The following is a 19,947-nucleotide window of genomic DNA, read 5'->3' as shown; positions in this document are numbered from 1 at the left end:
TAGGAAGTTAACATTCCAAGACTGGTTTGCTACGTCGATAATGTGGCTGATCAGGAAAATGTTATCAGGAAGCTGGATATTTCTAAATTCTAGCGCGCCATGGTACCATTGATCCTCTGTTATATGAATCGACTGGCCATTGCTTATTTCCCAGATGCAGTGGGGTTTAATTATCTTAGGACCCTGTTGAATACCAGACCAAATCCACGATCATGTGGTGCTGATATTTGGATCAAGAGGATGTCTACATTTACTATAGTGGTTGGATTTCAAAGTTTGATCCCAAACCGAGTCCGGGTTATCTAGAAGATTCCAAACATGCCTTCCTAGTTGCGCTAAATTTTTAGCTTCTAATTAAGTCTCTAAATCCTAGCCCTCCTAGGGATGTCGGAACGTTTAGATCCATCTAGGCTTTTGAAAAGCAGCCCCTTTTACCATCCTTCTCTCCCCACGAGAAATTTCTTTGTAGGGAAATGAGTTGGTTGGTAATGTTTTTCGGAATCTTATAAAAACCCATTTGGTATATGGGTAAAGATTCAATAATTAACTTAACTATCACAGTTCTAGCAGCTTGGCTAAGATATCTCCCACGCCAATTCTGCAATCTACTTCTAACTATCATTGAATCAAAAGTCTTTATTTTGGAGGCTCCTATGAACAAAGGCGTACCTAAGTAACTATCATCAATATTGATTTTATGCACCTTCAGAATTTTTATTATCATTTTCCCAAATCTGTTAGGAAACTTATTATCAAAGAATATTCTTGACTTCTCTGAAAATTTATCATTTGACCCGTCTCTAGGTTAAAGGTATTGATGATATTTAGAACATTCTGAGCATCATCAAGAGATGCTTTCGAAAAAATGATGCAGCCATCGACGAAATGTGAATGGCGTGATATTAATGCTATTTTGAGCTACTTTGATTCCTTGGATTTTCCCCTCAGCCTCTCTATTCCTTAAGTGTCTAGTTAATCCTTTCATACATAGGAGGAAAAGATAAGGAGATAACGGGTCTCTTTGTCTAATACCCCTAGTTGGCCTAAATTTTTTTCCAGGTGATCCATTGCAGAGAACTACGATGGAGGGGGTACTGATTCATTTGTGAATCAGTGAGCACCAAGACTCGCTAAATCCAAGCCTTTGCATAAGTTCCATCAGATAGTCCCAACTAACCCTATCAAAATCTTTACTCATATCTAGTTTCATTCCCATTAGTTAGGCTGATAGGTCTAAAGTCAGTTGGTGAATAAGGGTTAGAAATTTTAGGAATAAGGTCTAGGAAAGTGGAATTTATCTCGTTGAAGAGATGACCAGTATGAATCATGGCATGTTTGGAAGGAAAAGATGGAATGTTATTTTCAACAAAACCATAGCCCGTCTAGTTATAGTGCCATGAAAAAAATCATTCATTTTGTCAACACTAATATAGTAGCATAGGATAGAAAAAAATGATAATCTTATGCATACACGTTATTCTCATGAGGAGGTAAAAGAACAACTTTGAATTCACATTTCAATGGATACTATCCCAAATATTCACCCTAAAAATTAACATGGCATTACCATAACTGTGTTTTAAATAACTATATATGGTGTTGGACTAATATTAACTGATTTTACAGGAGAATGCAAAGGAGCCAGGGGATTTGGGCATCTACAAGGAACATCTTAGAGATATACATGAGAAAAGCTCAAGAAGCTTTTGACTGGGAGGCTGAGTTGGGAAGCATGATGTAATTTAAATCAGATTCTTTCCAAACAATAAAGCTGGTTAGAAGCATCCATATTTGTTTTCTTTATAAATCTAATAAAATTAATTCATGATATAATAAAGATTACATGGACTTCAAGAACATCAAGATTGAAGATTGAAATACAATTAAAAGTAACTAACAAAGAGTAATTCGTGAAGAGAAGTAACGAACTACCAATAAGAGTACCAAGCAATCCGAAGATTGAAAGATGGTTTTGATATTATAATCCAATAATTTTGATATGATTTTTCTTTTTGAAAGAGAGATCTTCTCATAAAAATATGAGAGTAATATGCCCAAAGTCTTGAATCTTGATCACCACCCAAAATATCAATTGGAATCACAAAGAAACGTCATGAAAGCGCAAAAAGAATCTTTATAGAGGAAAAGACCTAAACAAAAAATGCAAAACACCAACAAAAATCTCCTAAAAGTAATGGAGATTGAAACAAAAACGTTAATAAATCTAACATAAACTACTAACTATCTAAGAAAATAAGGAAACAAACATGTTCAGATCAAGCCCAACATAGACTAGATTTGAGCAATAAGATTTAATGGTAATGAGGTTTATTTTAGGTTTTGAGAAGGAACTGAAAAAAAGAGATAAACTTTGATGTTGAATAACCTTTAAACTTTTCTTTTATGATCTAAAACATCCATGTTGAGTAGAGATTCACCTACAAGAAAAATAGAAATGAACTTTCTGAAATTACCACAAACACCATACAAAACTTTATGGCATTATAAAATTAGCAACTATTAGCTCTGCATCTAATACTAATACTAATAGACAGTAATAGGAAATAGTATCCATAGCTTGATGCCACAAGTTACATGATATTTAGGCTATGAATCAAAGGGGTAGTTGTAGTATAAAAAAGTTTTGGAGGAGTGTAAATATGAACAGTTTTTTCTTCTTCTTTTCGTAGAAGTATAATACCTAAAAATCCGATAACAAAAATACGAATACGAAAAAGACAAATATCAAAGGATTATAGGAATAAGACAAATACGAGTATGAATAAAATTCAATTAAATTGAAGGAAGCATGGTTTTTTTCAAAATTAAATTCTAATTTAATTTTTTTTTCGAAAAACATGTCAGTATTGGAGAATTCTCACCTGAACCGAGTGTATTATTCAGGACGATATAGAAAGGCAAACTATATTCCCATAGTTAGTTTTGTGTTTGTTGTTTTCTTTTTTGGTTTTTTTATTTTGATTTGTTTCTGTTCTTGAGGTGGAGTCCCCGTAACCCCGGCTCATTGATAGAAAAAGAAAAAAGACGTGTTCTCTAAATAACCTAGCTTAATTGGGTATACCTAAATTAATTGGGGTATACCAAATGAGACAAAATAAGATCATTTTGAAGTAAAACACAAAGTCCTTTATTCACATATTTACAAAAATGGCTAATCTATCTTTGATTAATTAACACTAATAAATGTGATTATGATAATTAATTTAATTAGTTAATTAGTCGATTAAAATTTTGAAATTAGGTTTTATTTTAGATTGAACTCATGGATGTGGGTAGATTTTTGAGATTTTTTTTTTTTAAGAATTCTACTTGTAACGGAAATGAAATCGTACTACCCAAACACTTATAAATATGTGATTGTAGAGCTACTGGGCGATTTTATACTCAAAATTATAGAAGGAATCAACATTTTAAGTTCTGAAAATATGAAAAGTCGGCAAGGTCTATGGATGAAGAACATGCCGACTATATCTGGCCGGCAAGGTCTGCGGATGAAGAACATGCCGACAACTTATGGCCGGCAAGGTCGACAAAAAAATACCCTGCCGATTATAGGATTTTTTGACATACAGAGAAGGTGTTACAAATGCATGATTAGTCAGCAAGGTATTAATTTCATAACCTGCCGACTGGTATAGAGATGGATATCTTTCCGACCCTGTAATTGCTAATTTCAGAGATAAAAAGTCGGCACGGTTAATATAAAATACCATGCCGACTTTTGGTTCGTTTTGATCCTTCGTTCTTTTTTTTTTTATTTCACATGTATAGTTATAGTGTAGAAGAAAAAATTTGATTTTTTTTTAATATGTTTTGGTCGGCATGGTTTTTTAGTATGGGCAATTCGATCTTTTAACACGTTTTAGACATCCCATAGCATACTAGTTTGGATAGGAATAAAATGGATATATGCCTCTAATTAATCAGGGTATACCCAAATGTCGCCGGTCTAAATAAAGGTGAGTGGACCAAACCTAACTAATGTGAATGGTAACACGATGCCCCATCCTATTTGGAACAATATTTATTTCTTGGATTTTGTTTATTGGACCCAACAATATTTTTTTAGTTGCTTTGCTTATTGTTGATGCTACATTCTTCAAGTCTGGGAAGAATGACACACTCATTGTTGGGCACACCGGCACACTCGTTTAAAATATTTAATTCAAAATCCTGATGAGATTAGCCGAGTAATTATTAAAACTATTAACCAGTGTCAGTACCTCATGCTAAGAATTATCCCTCGTTACAAAATTATTAAATAGTAAATTGAAAGGGGATGACACTAGACGTCCCACTGTGGCAGTGGCATGGGCACTGGTCAGAGGATGTGAAAGATCAAGTCATAGACTAGACTAGCGAGAAGAAGAAAAGACAAAAGGTAAAAAGTTAAAGTTAAAACGTGAAGTTCGAAATGTGCACAGACACGCGGCGGCATAAACCAATGGTTTTTGCGTTAAGAAATCAAAGCGTTTGTACTTGGTGGGTGTGGTGCACTTAATCTTGAGTAATTGAAGGTTTACCACTGTTGAAATTTTACTAGAGAGTTGTAATCAAAACACTCTCTTTGAAGACAAAAGGGTAAAGAAGAAGAAGAAGAAATGCGTAGGAAGCCAAGAGTAACAAAGGAGAATCAAGGAGGGAATGGTGATGATGCACTTCTCAAAGATCAGGTTATTTTTGTTTACTTCTCTGATTTTACTTTGGTTCCTTTGAACCCTTCATATCATACAGTGTTATGCATTTTGTTTTCGTTTTCTTTTTTTGAATATTTGTGAAGAAAGTAAGGGTTTTGCTATGATTGGGGAATATGAATGGGTTCTTGTTAAATTTGCATTAATCTTAGTGTTCTGCTATATGTGATGATGCCATTGTTGAATGCTAGCTTTTTGTTGTAACTTGTGATTGTATTGATTTGGGGGGTTTTGAGGAGTTAAAGACTTTGGGGCAAATGGGGTGATTTTTTATTTTTTTTCAAGGATTGATCCTTTCTAAGGCAAGTGTTGCACTATAGGAAGATTTTTATTAGATTTTTTTTTTTGATCGGAATCTAAAACTGTCAACTAATAACTGAAATTTTTGTATTTTGTTTCTTTGTTAGTCTGTACCAAAAAATGGTACTATTAGGAGATCTCGTAGACTGAATAATGCAACATCTTCTTCCCAGGATATTGGTATGGAAAATGAGTTGGATCATGCAGATGTCTTGTTAGGCACAGAAGGCATGGACAACAAAGCAGAACAAAGTTGCACTCGAAGTCCTGATGTAGAGGAGAAAGAGATCAAGGAGATAAAGCGTCCTTCTAAACTCGCCAAAGAAAAACAAGTAAGAATTGATGAACGGGCCAGTTTCAGAAATAATTTGGTTATCATCAATAACACCGTTGAACAAAAAAAAAAAAAAATCAACAACACCGTTGTTTCTCATCTATGGATTATGGGTTTGTATTTTGTCTATGGATCTGATTTTCTGACAACAGGCCGCAGGGAAGAGCTTCCCATCTCAAGAATCAAGTGCAGCAGAAATTAAGCTAGAGGCAAAAGCTAACAAGTATAAGAGCATGTATGTTGATGCGCAAAAGAAGGTAATGTCATGCCTATTGCCTACTTTACTTCGTGTTGGTGTAATTCCCAGTGTGCCATAGTTGTCATTGTAATGCATGCTTCTTAATTTTCAGATCCGAGTCTTGCAGCGAGAAAAGAATGACCTAATTATAAAGTTGGAATGTGTTAACGCCAAACTTGAAGGGGTACGTATCAACGTATGCATTGTAATTATGTTACTACCATAAACTGAGTTTGCATTATGATTTTAGAGAATCAAAAATTCGTGGATTATGGTGATTGCATCTATTAAATTTCCTTTTAACGGTGTCATCTATGTAAAAAGCTATGCGCAAGTTCGTGCTAAATTGATTCTCAGTTTTGAATGTCTTACTTAATGTTACTGATTAGTCTTCTATTTTTTTCCTCAGTATCTAAATGGGCAGCAGATTTTCTGTGGGTTAATTCATAGTCTCAAGGATGCATATACTTTTACAACTCCAGCAAAAACAACAGCAACTTCGTTGGAGCGTCCATCAACTGGTGACGCCAGTGCTACTCCAAAGCGCTCAACTCAAACAAAACCACGAGCAGTTAAAAGAAAGAAAGTCACTTGGGCATAGAAGTATGCAACAGAAGATTTTTTGGTTGGAATTTTTTGTGGAAAGAAAGGTGTCACTCCAAACTGATGGTAATCGATCTTTTAGTAGCTTTCGCTTCAGTGTTAGTTTTAACTATTACCCAGTGTAGTGCTATCTCGCTTGTAACTTATTTTGCGTACTTCCGACATTACAATGGGACAACGATTGAATGTTCTTCGTAACTTCATGCACAGCATTTCACCTCTTGAATTGGAACTTGCCAGTAGTATCTCTCTGGTTTCAGAGTTTCCTTAGTTTTTTTAGATTGAAATGGCTCAACTTTTCATTTTACATTTTTACAAGACTTGCATTGTAAAAAGCCTGAGGTCTTTTTAGCATCATTTTCACAACATGAGGGTGGGACATGGTCACTTGTCAATGACACAACTTCTCAAAACCCATGTACTCTTTATGCTCAATTTTTCCGGCCATGTTTGCGATGCCTATACCACCTGTTACATAATACGCCGAAAACAGATTAAACCTTCATTGGAACCATTTTAATTGATTGAGATTTTATTGTAGAATATATTCTTTGAACAGTCAAATAAATTGAATCTCACCAAGTAAAATTGTACTGATAATCATTGTGAAGACCAGAATGAAGATTATGATAGAAGCCCTTCCTAATATCGCTATAATCCTTCCCACTACATGTTGGCCTGCTAGTGCAGCTAGAGTTGCCACGGCAAAAAAATAGAGAGCTGTGTACAAGAAAAACAAATGATTAGCAAGCTGAATATTTAATTGAAGAAAAACTGGGGGTTGTTTACTCACCGTAAGGGACAGGAAAACGTTTGAGAAGATAGTATTCCACAACAGACATAGATGAAGATGAAAACATGGCAAAAGTTGCCGTTGCAGTAGAAACCTGCATATTTTATATATGAAATTTTAGTCGAATACAAAAGCTAAATACGATGCGGACTTTCTGATATAGGCCATTAATTTAGTTAATCTTACCTGTGGAGGAATTCCCAGCTCTAAGAAGAGAGGACCCATTATGAAGCCACCACCTAGACCTAACAGCCCACCGAGTGTACCGGCTATTACACCAACTAAAGCAAAGAAACTTAGCTGATAGACCTTCCAGTTCACACCTTTTTCTCCTAAAGATGCAATCACTTTCTTTCCCTTGTACAATCCAATTGCCTCGTAAATCGTCACTCCAACGGAAACTGGGATCTATAGAACATAATGAGTTATAGAACTAGCTTGTTTATATCTAAACTATCAAGCTGGGTTGCACTTTCTTTCTCAAGTAGTTTTGGTAACTACGAAACTATAATAAGAGAACACCGAAACATCTTTTTATTACCTGTGCCGCAGACAAAACCCAGTATGATGTTGAACAAGTTGCCGTCTTAAACTGTGTCCCAAAACATGGAAGAAAAATCTCCATTTGATTAGTTCACATGAGTTCGAAAGATTTATATTTTTAAGTACAGTTTAAAATATGGGTGAACGGTTGCATGCAAACCTTAAAAATTTGTATTACAAGGAATGCAATCCAAACAAAAATAAGAAAACCAAGTTCCTTCCACTGGACGTTCTCAAGGATTGGGACCTGCATGCATATGCATGGTTGGAAAAAAATTAGCCATGAATATAGAGAGATCGAGAGTCAGAAAATCTGAGAGAAGGTGTTAGACTGACCATCGTTTTCATCTCTTTTTGAGTGCTTTTATGACTAGGGTCGTCGATTGGTAAAGGATTGCCTTCTAGTACTTCTTCAGTTCGAGGATCTAACCAAATAAATAATATATGAATCAAATTTCAACACATTAACGGAGAACTTAGCGCAATGTTATTCAGTACCCCTCCCTATATCTATCTTTCATTTGCAGAGAATTTGGTGACCGTTAAACTCACCGGCGTCTACCTTCTGAACCTCCTAAAATAAGAAGAGGAAAAACGGAAAGAATTAATAAGAACGATATCATGCTTGCAAAAACAAAACATATACAAGTATGAAGTTTTATAGACGTATATGATCTTCAAGCTTCATTAGCTTCTAAATTTGTGGACATAAATGGCCTACTTTCGATCGAGCGCGTGTAGCCACATACTGTCATAAACAAATTTACCTTCTTTAATTTGGTTTCCTGCTTCCATGTTTGCACGCCTTTGCAGAATGACATTGTTGACATAGCTGTGCACATTTTATGCAAGAAACTTTATCAGTAATGCCTATTGAAGAGATGTCTAAGAGTTTTTTTTTTTTTTTTTTTTATTATTGTTAATGTTTTAATGCTTACCTATGAAAAATATGATAAGAAGAACCGTGACCATCCAGTCATTAAAGATTTCACTGAGAATGACACCAATACTAATACCAAGCAGGAGCATAGGTTGCATGAGAAGTGTCAAGTTATAGTCGATGAGCGGCATATCAAGTGTTGGATGTCTCCTTTTTAGGTTGTAAAAGACTGTTGACAAAGCTGCTCCTGTTATCATACCTAGCAAAACATATCTAACTTCTATTAGCACTTGAATTGCAGGTTTAACTACCTAATTCAATCGAAAATAATTCTTCAAACTGGTAACCTTTAGAAAATGTAAGAAAACTTTAAACAAGATCAACAATATGCAAGCCCATTAAATTAGAAATGGCTCGGTAAGCCCATAATTTGCTGCAGACATAATATGCAAGTGAACCCTTGAGTTTAGGCAAATTTTACTGCCAAGTTTCGTAGCATTACGTAATACTTTTTCTACCCATGGGAGGGCAAGGCCGCAAGGGCATGATAAAAAAAAAAACAGAAAACATGGTGGCTAAGGCCTTGGCCCTTGGGGCGATTGCCCCTACCTTAAAGCTGAAATTCGCTGTTTTCCCTTTTTTAGTTTCTTTTGACAGCTTGGCAGCTTTCAGTATCTAAAATTGCTAGTAGTAGTATGTATTCAAGGCTGTGAGATTTTGCGGCCACACTTGTTCTTTGCAAAGTTTCCGCGTTGAAGTTTTTAAGAAATTTTTAAGATATTGCTTGTGTCAGGAACAAAAAACTCTAAGGCCCTTGATTAATTTCAGCATAAGCAGTTGTTAGTTCTTACATTTAGATATTGGAACTGAAGTTTTTGGATCAAATCCAATGATCAATGTCAGCATCGGGACATAAATACCACCTCCTCCGACTCCACCTACGCTTCCAAATGCTGCTCCGAAGAACCCGACAATCGTTCCTACGATGATTCTCCATCCCAATTTCATCGCCTGCATTTGTCTCAGTTAGTAATGCAAAATTAAGTTTAAAAAGCCACCGACTATGTACTAATAACCGAGAAGTATCGTCATATTGTATCTTTAACAGGTCTTTTGAAGGTAGGAAATGGTCGGAAAACAATATGTAAACATAATTTTGGATCACTTACCGGCCATTTATGTTGATAAGTGGATGGTTCTGATTTTCCTAGTAACTGTCTCGCAACATGCCCAAAAGAATCAGTTTCATTAACCTTATAATCTTGGACATTTCTATTATAGTATGAGCTTGATGACGACCTTGTTTGAAGCTTCGAATTAGACGGCTCTGCTGAAGAAAAAACAAACGAAAACCCGAAGAAAAGGAATGTGATCAATGCTGATATTAGCACTGAATTTCTACGTGATACCCGGTTTTGCCGGAATTGAACCATGTCTACGTTTCCTTCCGATTGTATAATCAATTTAAAAAGTACTACCACGGCGGAGTGTATAACCCCATGGAAGACATATCCATTATCATGGAAATTATGCGCAAATTAACCAATCTGAAACTGAGAAAATTTACAGAGAAGAAAATGTTTACTGACAGAAACTTTGTTACTTTTACCAGAATAGCTTGTGGCTATATTTATATGAAAATATAATTACAGCAAAAATAAAAACAGAAAAACCAAAAAATAAAATAAAAGTTATAACAAACCAGAGGAATCATTACAACCTAATTCTAGCAGAATCAGTTAAGAACTAATAACAGAATCTAGAAAGCAAAGAAATCACTCAACGACTTCCTTCCGGTAGACATTTTCAAGATTTGGACCTGCACGCATATACATCCATGTTTGTATATTTGATTTGAATCAGGCTGACCTCCTTGCTTGTCTCATGGTATAATCCTCTTCCTCTGATCCCTCCATTCTCCATGGTCACTAACCAATACTAATAGAATAGAATGTAACTGTATTTTTGTATACCGTCTCATACAAATAAAACCTCCACTATACTAATGATGGAGGGGACGGACACTTTAAACCGTAAGTTACTGTTACAGGAATGAAATGCAGCCTCAGAACATAATTATGCAGCTTGCCGGGCCTTGATGGTGGAGCTTACATTTTGGGGGAAGGAAGCGGCCCCCTTTTGCGGCAGAGTCGGCAGCATCTCTATATCTAAACTAATCTAATTCTTTTAAAATCCTAACTCATATCTCGCTCCACGTTGAATGGTGAGCGTCACTGTTGAATTCCTACAATCGCTCATAAAAGAGGGCCACAATCACTTAGAAAAAAGTTCTCACGTTAAACCTGGAAAAGACACTTGGCGAGACACTATGGGTCAAGGGGTTAAACCCAAATCTTCCCCCAAAACCAGTATTCCTCTCTTGCGCACAACGCCTCTGATTTTTGCTTTCTGTGTTTTTTTTTTAATTTTTTGCGTCTTTTCCTTTCTTCTCTACTATAATTTCTGCCTACAGTTTGTTGATTTTTCCAGGGTTTTATTTTGTGCTTTAAGAGGCAAACCAGAATAAAAAAAAGTTCGTGCTTTAGGAGGCAAACCATAATCAGAAAGACTATGATGAAGAAGAATAAAAAAGGAGGTATACGCATAAATAAAAACCCTAAGGTTTGTTCTTTTAATCTTTAGTTTATCTCCCGTTTTTCCTGGACCTTATTTTGTTGTCGATTTTTTTTTTTTAGGGTTAATTCGAAGGTTGGGTTCTCTGATTTATCGTGTTTTCTCTGATTTTTTTAGGGTTAATCTTTAGGTTATTTCCCGTTTTTATTTTTATGATTTTAGTGTACTTGATCAAGTGTTCTTTTGATTGAGGAATTTAATTGGTTAACTCATATCTCGCTCCACGTTGAATGGTGAGCGTCACCGTTGAATTCCTACAATCGCTCAGAGAAGAGGGCCACAGTCGCTTAGAAAAGAGTTATCATGTTAAACCTGGAGAGGACACTTGGTGAGACACTATTGGTCAAGGGGTTGAACATAAATCTTCCCCCAAAACCAGTATGCCTCTCTTGCGCACAACGCCTCTGATTTTTACTTTTTGTGCTTTTTTTTTTGTTTTTTTTGTTTTGCGTCTTTTCTTTTCTTCTCTGCTATAACTCCTGCCTACAGTTTGTTGATTTTTCCAGGGTTTTATTTTGTGCTTTAAGAGGCAAACCAGAATAAAAAAAACTTCGTGCTTTAGGAGGCAAACCATAATCAGAAAGACTATGATGAAGAAGAATAAAAAAGGAGGTATACGCATAAATAAAAAACCTAAGGTTTGTTCTTTTAATCTTTAGTTTATCTCCCGTTTTTCCTGGACCTTATTTTGTTGTCGATTTTTTTTTCTTTAGGGTTAATTCGAAGGCTGGGTTCTCTGATTTATCGTGTTTTCTCTGATATTTTTAGGGTTAATCTTTAGGTTATCTCCCGTTTTTATTTTTATGATTTTAGTGTACTTGATCAAGTGTTCTTTTGATTGAGGAATTTAATTGGTTAACTCATATCTCGCTCCACGTTGAATGGTGAGCGTCACCGTTGAATTCCTACAATCGCTCAGTGAAGAGGGCCACAGTCGCTTAGAAAAGAGTTATCATGTTTCCCTTAAATATACCAAGTCCCGCGATAGAGAAAAGAACGAAAGAACACTCACTTTTCTCGTAAGATAAGTCAAACTAAAATTACCTACCAAATTCGTCTCTCTCCAATATGAGGGTTCTATACTAGCCATGGCAGGTCAATGGAATTCGTCAGAAAAAGCAGAGGCCAGTAAGTAGATAGAGTCAGTGAGACATGGAATGATATGCCGTGAGTGATACCGAGAAATATCATAAGAAAGAAGAAAGCCAGTTTTCCCCTTCATGGGTATCCGAGTCTCTAGAACCAAAACTCAAATCTTGAAATGACATAGATAGACACTTTCTCGAATTGACATAGAAAGTTCCTGTTCGGTCGAGTCAGTTCCTCTCCTTTCAGTCGAGTCTCTAAAGAGCCTCTCGCATACGCTCGAGTCCCTCACTCTAAGAAAGTGAGTCACTTTATCCCTCACATGTAGGACATATGAGTTCTTTCAGACCTCCGGGCCTCCTGCGGGATGATTAACAAAGCAGAAGGAAATGAGCACGCAATGTCAATAAACGAATTCTCTCATTATTCGTTATTTCCGGGTCTTTTCATTGCATTCACTTACAACAAGAAACAAACACCAGCGTTTGGAGCATCACCTGCATTTTTGTGTATTCTTCTTCCTTTCCTTGGTCTTTCGTTCTGTCATATTCCTAATAACCTATCCAATTACAACGTATTAACCGCTAATGCACCTTTCATTTATCAAATCTCAGGGACATGGTCTAATCATGAAGGTAGTATTTTATCATGGTGTTGGATCTCAAGTTTGTATGGATTCCTTCTTTGTTACCGGGGTCGCCCCAAGAGCCATAATGTCTGAAAGCGAGGAGGCCCTAGGGAAACTCTTTTCATTTCCTTTGTCTCGAACTTCGTGAGGAACTCACAACTGGCCAAGGAAAAAAGGATGAGTTCTTTCTTGCATCTGGCACGAGATGACAAAGAGAGAGTTTCGTCTATCAATGAACAGCGGAATGACGTAGCTGTTGTTGGTATTGCTTTGTTTTTCTCTCCTTTCCTATTAGCGAGTTCCGATCCTTTTGTTCTCAATTTCTTCGTTCGTACCGAACCGCTTGCAGAATCAAACCCTGTATTACAAGATACTATATTAGCTATACATCATCCTTGCATATATGCCGGAGACATCGCCAGTGCTATGGGCTTTGGACTATGTAGATCCAAAATGTTGAATGGCATTGTGGCACGTCACTCGCCGCCAATGCGGAATGATGCCGCCGAAAAGAATGGAACCTTGCTTCGCTCTGATGGATGCGTCGGATCCCGACTCCTGAAATTCAAAGATGTAGGCACCACTACTTCGTCTCTTTGTTGGACCGCCGGCGCGAGCACAGTGGTTTCTGACCAGGAACAGGAACCTATTCGAATTTGGATCTTGACATGTCGGTGCTTTTTAACCGTAGGCATCTTTCCAGGAAGTTGGTGGGCTCATCATGAATTAGGTTGGGGTGGCTGGTGGTTTCGGGATCCCGTAGAAAATGCTTCTTTTATGCCTCGGGTATTAGCCACAACTTGTATTCATTCAGTCATTCTACCACTTCTGAATTCTTGGACCTTGCTTCTGAATATTGTCACTCTTCTATCCTGTGTCTTAGGAACCTCTTCAATACGGTCCGGGTTGATAGCTTCCGTTCATAGTTTTGCGACAGATGATACACGAGGACTCTTTCTCTGGCGCTTCTTCCTTCTAATGACCGGCATATCTATTATTCTTTTCTCCCATATGAAGCAACAGGAATCGTTCCATAGAACCTATCAAAAAGAGATGGTTGTGGCGCGAGCACGAGGCGGTAGATAATCATCCTGAGATCTTCAGGTCTAGTGGCATAAATATGTTATCCTTCGCTTTCTTGATCCCTTTTCTGTTATTTGGCTCGAGACTACATGCATTCCCTATCACTACAATATGGGTAAAAAAGTTCAGTGAACTATTCGCGTTTACTTTGAGCGTCTTCTCTAGAGAAGCTTTGTTCTCAGATAGAGCAGATGGTCCAACTGCAGAACTTTTTCTTTTTCATTACTTCCATGGTCGTCCTTTGTGGCACGGCAGCACCCGTCTTATTGAAATGGTTTGTCAGTAGAGATGTTTCCACAGGTGCCCCTTCTTTCAATGGTACTATAATTCCTATTTCTATCTCTGTATTCCCTCTTTTGGTCTATCTACATTCCAGGAAATTCATACGCTCCATCGACGGAGCCAAAAGTGGAGTCTTGGTCAGAGCAAGCCGTCATATTCTATTACCATACATAATTGGGAGAAGCTCATCCAAAAATAGAGCTAGAAACGCTTCATTTCCTTTCGTTCCTCTTCTTCATTTCCTTCTTCTCGAATCCAAGGGTGACTTGTCATATTTAGAATCTTTCTGCGGTGTGCTCTGTTTACTATTCTTTCGTACTCTCTTCTCTTTACCACGCGATAGGTCAGCGAAGCGTGAGCGGGCGCGGAGAATGAAGATTCATCTTTCACATGGAGGAGTGTGCATCTTTATGTTGGGTGTTCTTCTGTCTAACACAAAGAAGATACAGTTCACTCAACGATTGCCTTTGGGTTCCGAACTCAATATGGGCAAGGAGCGTTGTTCTTTGCGAGGTCTCGATCATTTACATGGACCCACTTTTCGTGGAATTTGTGGGAATTTGATGATCTATAAACCGTCCCTAACGAAGGATCGGCTCATCTTTGAGCATGATTCATCACTTCGTGCCGCCCTGACAAGCTTGCCAATAGCCTCATATGAGAATGGCAAACTGGAGCAATTTCTGCATCGGTGGATGAAAAATAGCGAACAGAAGAATTTCTGGTTGACCATGTTCCCAGAAAAAAGATACTTCTTTTCTATTCGAGAAACGACGAGAACGACTGAAGTGGCTATACATACATATCTATTTACGGATCTATATGCTTCGATTGGAACAGGAAGTTCCAGAACAGGCGGCTGGTATACGACCCTAATGAAACTGCCTTTTATCTTTTGTATTCGGATAGGATTTCTGTTGGCTTCGTCAGGAGGCTCGCGTAGTTTGAGAATTCTCCTCAAAAAGGAGAAGTTGCATTGGAATCGAGAAAGGTTAGTTCATAATTGCGTAAAAGGAGTCGATGTTACGCGGCGTTCAGTCGAGAAGTGAATGATTTAGAAGGAATAAGTAAGAAATTGAGACGACTCTTTCTTGAACTATTCCATAAACAGATCTTCCCCTCTACGACAATCACGAGTTTTTCTCTATTCCTCTCGTATATCGTCATCACGCTCTTAATGATAGGTTTTGAAAAAGACTTTTCATGTCATTCCCATTTAGGTTCGATTCGGATCCCTCTGTTGTTTCCTTCTCCTACCGAACCTTTTCCTCGAAATGATAAAGAGGATGGTACACTGGAATTGTATTACTTAAGTGCTTATTGTTTGTCAAAAATCCTACTTCTACAATTGGTAGGTCGCCGGGTTATTCAAATAAGTCGTGTTTTCTGTGGTTTTCCTATGTTGCAACTTCTGTACCAATTCGATCGATCCGGAATGGATCGGCTAAACATTCTATTAGGGAGCCCGGTCTTGACTCTTCTGTGTGGTATTCATTCTCGTTCGGCTCTTGGAATTACATCTAGCAGTGGTTGGAACAGCTCGCAAAATTTAACAACTTCACCTACTTCATTACCCCTAACCGTTTCCCGTACCTCTATTGAAACAAAATGGTTTCATGTTCCTTCATCGATTGGTTATTCCTTTCTCTTCGTCTCTCTTTTTCCCATTTTGGTCTCGATTTGTTTAAAAGATTGAAGAGCCTTTCTTAATATCGGCCACGGACCAACAATTGTAATCTATTCCTCCTCTATCATGTGTATGGAGCAATTTACTTAAGAAACCTAGTAATCTTCACTAGTCACTTATTGCTTATTGACCTTCCCCAAACTCCCTGTCAGGCTGAGCACCCTCGCCCGCTTCAGTCATTAAAATCTTCACAGTTAGGTCACATGATCCCAGGTTTCAGAAAGGGGCAGTAGGATTTCACAGATGGTTTCCCGTTTCAATCAAGAACGTCCCGGTTTCTGACGAGAAAAAGACTAATCAATCAGTCACATTCAGCTAATAAAGGGGTCAAGGTACTTTCCAGACTCTAGAATAGGTTCCCACAATTCATGCATCAGTCAAACAAACTAGCCTAGCTGAGTCCTCCAGTAAGTCTCGAACCTAATGCATCGGAATAAAGTCGGCGGATGACTCTTAAGCATCAAGATTTTCTATACGCTTCTGAAGGCGGAAACCCAAGTTTATTACCCTTCGGGAGTGATTCCCTATTAGTGTCTATTTTATGTGTAGAGAGAGGGGATGAGAACAGAGTTTCTTAATAATGCTAGGGATAGAGGTCAGATGAAGAGTAATCTTTGGATTCTTTGGTCTTTTGATTATGCTAGACCTGCGGTGATAAGTAAAAGTAAGCAAGCAATTTCTGTGGTCCAAGAAAACGGATGCGCGTGCTAAAGCGCAACGGCTGTATAGGTAGGAGTCGTTGCTTGTTGGGGGAGCGTCCTACTGTATACAACGCGCTTAGCGCTCTAGTCTTCTTGGTGCTCATCAAATAGTAAAGTTGCATCTTACCGGGTCTTCCCATACCCAACCCAAGGCTTCCGGAGCGATCAATCTAACATAGATTCCCTGGATAGTCCTTATCGGCATATTCTTCAACGGCGAAAGATTAACGGAATCCAGGCATGCATTCTAGGTCAAGCCTATCGTGGGCAAGCAATTAATCTCCCGGGCGTGGCGTAGATTCTTTCTATCTCTCACCGAAGCCAATAAGTTCGACTCTTATTGTTCGAAGGGAGTGGGCCATCACCATCCTAAATCTCTAAGCGAAGCCGAAGCCAGTGATGGCATCCGACGCATGGTCAAGACATGGTTCGGAGAGCAAGATGATTGGTTGGTCGAGAGCGGGACCTAATGACTCCAAGTATAATAATATCACACACAACTAATATCGTAGAATAAGTCTCGTGGAATTCATTAATAGCATTCAACGAGAGAGGAGTTACAAAATCAAAGACTCAGTTCAGTTTCCATTTCTTCCTTCTTCTGAAGACTTTTCCCATGTCTTTCTTGGTTGGACCGGCGATTTCCGACAAGTCTTTCTTTTTTAGGGGGCAGTAGAGCGGTAAAAAAGTGGTATTCAATGAACAATCAGCTCATAATCTTTGGGAATCCAACTCCTACTGATTTTGATTTTATAAGCAAAGATTCTGATATATCTTTTTCTTCAAGTACCTCTTCAACTAAGTCGGACGCGCAAAGCGCTCCACCTGGTTGTGATCAGATATTTGATCAACTCTGTGATTCATATGCGGAGTGGGTGGTAAGAGCCGATAGACAATTACCTCCAGACTGGAGCATGCCGGACCTTGTTCGGGCAGTAATTGATGACGAGGCGATTAAAATGCAAAGCTTTCTCACGGATTCTTATTATGACCTGATGTTACATGAATCCAATAGTTGGTTATGCCAAGAACTTTTTCAGTTCTTGGATTTGATCAACTATGTTTCCAGATAGAACTAGGAAAGATAGCTCTTTTAGAGAGTCACTAACGTTTTTTCCTTCTTCTGAAGACTTTTACCATGCTTTCCGTTGGTGAACAACCAACAAAAGGTCCTTTGGTTCAGTCACGTTTTCATGTTCCAATTGAACACTTTCCTTTTTTGATTATTATCAAAGGAGAAGATTCTTCTTTTTTACCAAACATATGCGGATCCAATCACGATCTTATAATACGAACAAGAGATCTTTCTCAATCAATCCCTTTGCCCCTCATTCTTCGAGAATCAGAAAGATCCTTTTCGAGTTTGAATTTGTTCGTTTGGAATCTGGGTTTTCCTACTTATTTATTTTCTTCTTTATTTCTATTTTCTTTTTATTCCCTTCCATCATTCCTTTAGTCCCATAGGTTTGATCCTGTAGAATCTGACCCATTTTATCATCGAGCGAAGGGTACGAAATAAATCAGATTTATTTTTCGATCAAAAGTACTATGGGAAATCTTCTTTCCTCTTCCTCTACCCCTATCCCATAGGTACAGGTACAGCGTTTGAATCAATAGAGAACCTTTTCTTCTGTATGAATCGATATTATTACATTCCAATTCCTTCCCGATATCTCCCAAGGAAAATACCGAATTGGATCCCAAATTGACGGGTTAGTGTGAGCTTATCCATGCGGTTATGCACTCTTCGAATAGGAATCCATTTTCTGAAAGATCCTGGCTTTCGTGCTTTGGTGGGTCGTCCGAGATCCTTTCGATGACCTATGTTGTGTTGAAGGGATATGATCGATCCGATCGATTGCGTAAGGCCCGCGGTAGCAACGGAACCGGGGAAGGTATACAGAAAAGACAGTGATTTTCTATTCTATTAGTCTTGGTTAGTGATCCCGGCTCGGTGAATCCTTTCTTCCGTGATGAACTGTTGGCACTAGTCCTACATTTTTTTTCTGTGGACCGAGGAGAAAGGGGGGCTCAGCGGTAAGAGGATTGTACCATGAGATAAGACAAGGAAAAATCTGGGTATACTAGAATGAATCAATTGGTCAAAGCATTCAGCAAGAAGTGGAGTAAGTTCGCGAAGTAAGGTACATTAGAGTGACTCAAGCCAACATTCTTTCTTACCAAGGGGTGCTCTTCCGTACCTTCCCATATGATGAATCAGTCATTGAGTAGAGGGAGGAACAGCTCCGTATACCGTCAGTTGTTTACAGCTATCGTTCCACTCCAACAATCTCAGCGTCTTCACGGGCCCTCGCCTCACCTCGCACCTCTGCTTTCAGGACCCATCTTGTTTTCCGGATGAAGGGAAGCGCGTTCACTCGGGAGTAGGAACTCGCTTCTCCGTTAACAGCAACAAGAGTCACTTAAGGAACTCTTAACAAAAGGTTTTGACTCTTGAAGATGGGATAAACCTTTAAATGACTTAATCAGAGCAGAGGTAAACCGCTCTGGGGCTAGAAAACTGGCTATAAGTGTAAGGGCTTACGACTCAAACTTGATCTCCCATTGCCTGTAAGAGAACTTCCTCGCCTAAGAGACTTAAGGGCTTGAGAGACTTTGCCCTATCCACTACTCCTTATCCAATAGATGGAAGGTCTTATCTTTGTCCTGGTACTGGCTCTGCAAGGAAAATATAAGCATACCGTATTCGATCGTATAGAACAGGCCTTCCCTCGTATGCAACCTATTATCGGCTAAAGGATATATATTAAGAATAAATTAGGCACTTCATATAGGGATAAGGCTCACACCTACCTTTGGCAGAGTATCTCACTACACAAGGGTTTACTTTTCCTTTGAATCCTAAAGAGGGAGTACTCCCATTAATCGCTGTTGCCGGTTTCAATACCCCGAGCTAAGAGGATCATGAATGGAATTAAAGTATACAAATACTGGCAATAAAGAGAAGCCGGGTATGAGCTCTTATTCGTTTATGGTATTCAAGCGAAGCCAAGCCGAGCTAAGGGAATGAAGGAAGGCTTGCCTATACGTCTTTCTAGCGTATGCGCTGTTCCTTTCGATTGGAGCCTGTCGCTACCTGGATCAATCAGCCTATTCTAGTTCGCCTTGTGTCATCCTAATTGAGTGAAGTTCCGTTGAGAGCCTTCGTTCCGTTCCCACACGGATTGAGAGTAAAGGCAAGGACTTCGGGGTGAGGTTCCCTTGCTTGAGGATTCTTCCTAGGGTTCCGTCTCATTTATCTTAATTTGAGTGGCTAAGCTTGGGAACTTGATCAAACTAGAAATTGAGTTCGCTGCCCCCTTGGCCTTCTAATTTAATTATACAGCAGAACCTTTCTAAAATAAAGAGAGTCATATAACTGACAGCCCCGCCCCACCATTATTAATGATGGTTGACCTGCACTACGGATGGCTAGTGCA

The 19,947-nt window shown here is 38.4% G+C and overlaps 3 protein-coding genes and 1 pseudogene across 4 annotated transcripts; 2 read left to right on the top strand and 2 right to left on the bottom strand.

Annotated features, from left to right (window-relative positions):
* Nucleotides 1-4,619: 4,619 nt before the first annotated feature.
* Nucleotides 4,620-6,532, top strand: LOC113301546. Of its 2 annotated transcripts, none has more exons than XM_026550320.1 (5): nt 4,620-4,694; nt 5,189-5,347; nt 5,502-5,606; nt 5,700-5,771; nt 5,997-6,532. In XM_026550320.1, the coding sequence occupies exons 1-5, from the start codon at nt 4,623-4,625 to the stop codon at nt 6,186-6,188; spliced, it is 600 nt and encodes a 199-aa protein (XP_026406105.1). In that variant the 5' UTR covers nt 4,620-4,622; the 3' UTR covers nt 6,189-6,532. The 2 variants fall into 2 exon arrangements, with proteins under 2 accessions (XP_026406105.1, XP_026406104.1); XM_026550319.1 differs by having other exon boundaries at nt 5,123-5,347.
* LOC113306407 (sulfite exporter TauE/SafE family protein 3-like) lies at nt 6,424-9,414 on the bottom strand. Its single transcript, XM_026555350.1, has 11 exons — nt 9,258-9,414; nt 8,465-8,665; nt 8,294-8,358; nt 8,079-8,100; nt 7,863-7,951; nt 7,687-7,773; nt 7,525-7,575; nt 7,170-7,391; nt 6,984-7,077; nt 6,770-6,910; nt 6,424-6,658 (listed from the first exon to the last, which is right to left on the bottom strand). The coding sequence occupies exons 1-11, from the start codon at nt 9,412-9,414 to the stop codon at nt 6,582-6,584; spliced, it is 1,206 nt and encodes a 401-aa protein (XP_026411135.1). The 3' UTR covers nt 6,424-6,581.
* Nucleotides 9,415-12,437: 3,023 nt separating this feature from the next.
* On the bottom strand, nt 12,438-13,155 carry LOC113306406 (annotated as a pseudogene).
* A 48-nt stretch (nt 13,156-13,203) lies between these two features.
* On the top strand, nt 13,204-13,934 carry LOC113303878 (probable cytochrome c biosynthesis protein). The gene has a single exon (XM_026552958.1). The coding sequence runs from the start codon at nt 13,208-13,210 to the stop codon at nt 13,838-13,840; it is 633 nt and encodes a 210-aa protein (XP_026408743.1). The 5' UTR covers nt 13,204-13,207; the 3' UTR covers nt 13,841-13,934.
* The last annotated feature ends 6,013 nt before the right edge of the window (nt 13,935-19,947 follow it).

Source organism: Papaver somniferum, chromosome 8 (assembly GCF_003573695.1).
Source record: "Papaver somniferum cultivar HN1 chromosome 8, ASM357369v1, whole genome shotgun sequence".
In the NCBI taxonomy this organism is placed as follows: domain Eukaryota; kingdom Viridiplantae; phylum Streptophyta; class Magnoliopsida; order Ranunculales; family Papaveraceae; genus Papaver; species Papaver somniferum.
This window is presented reverse-complemented; position numbering and strand designations above follow the sequence as displayed.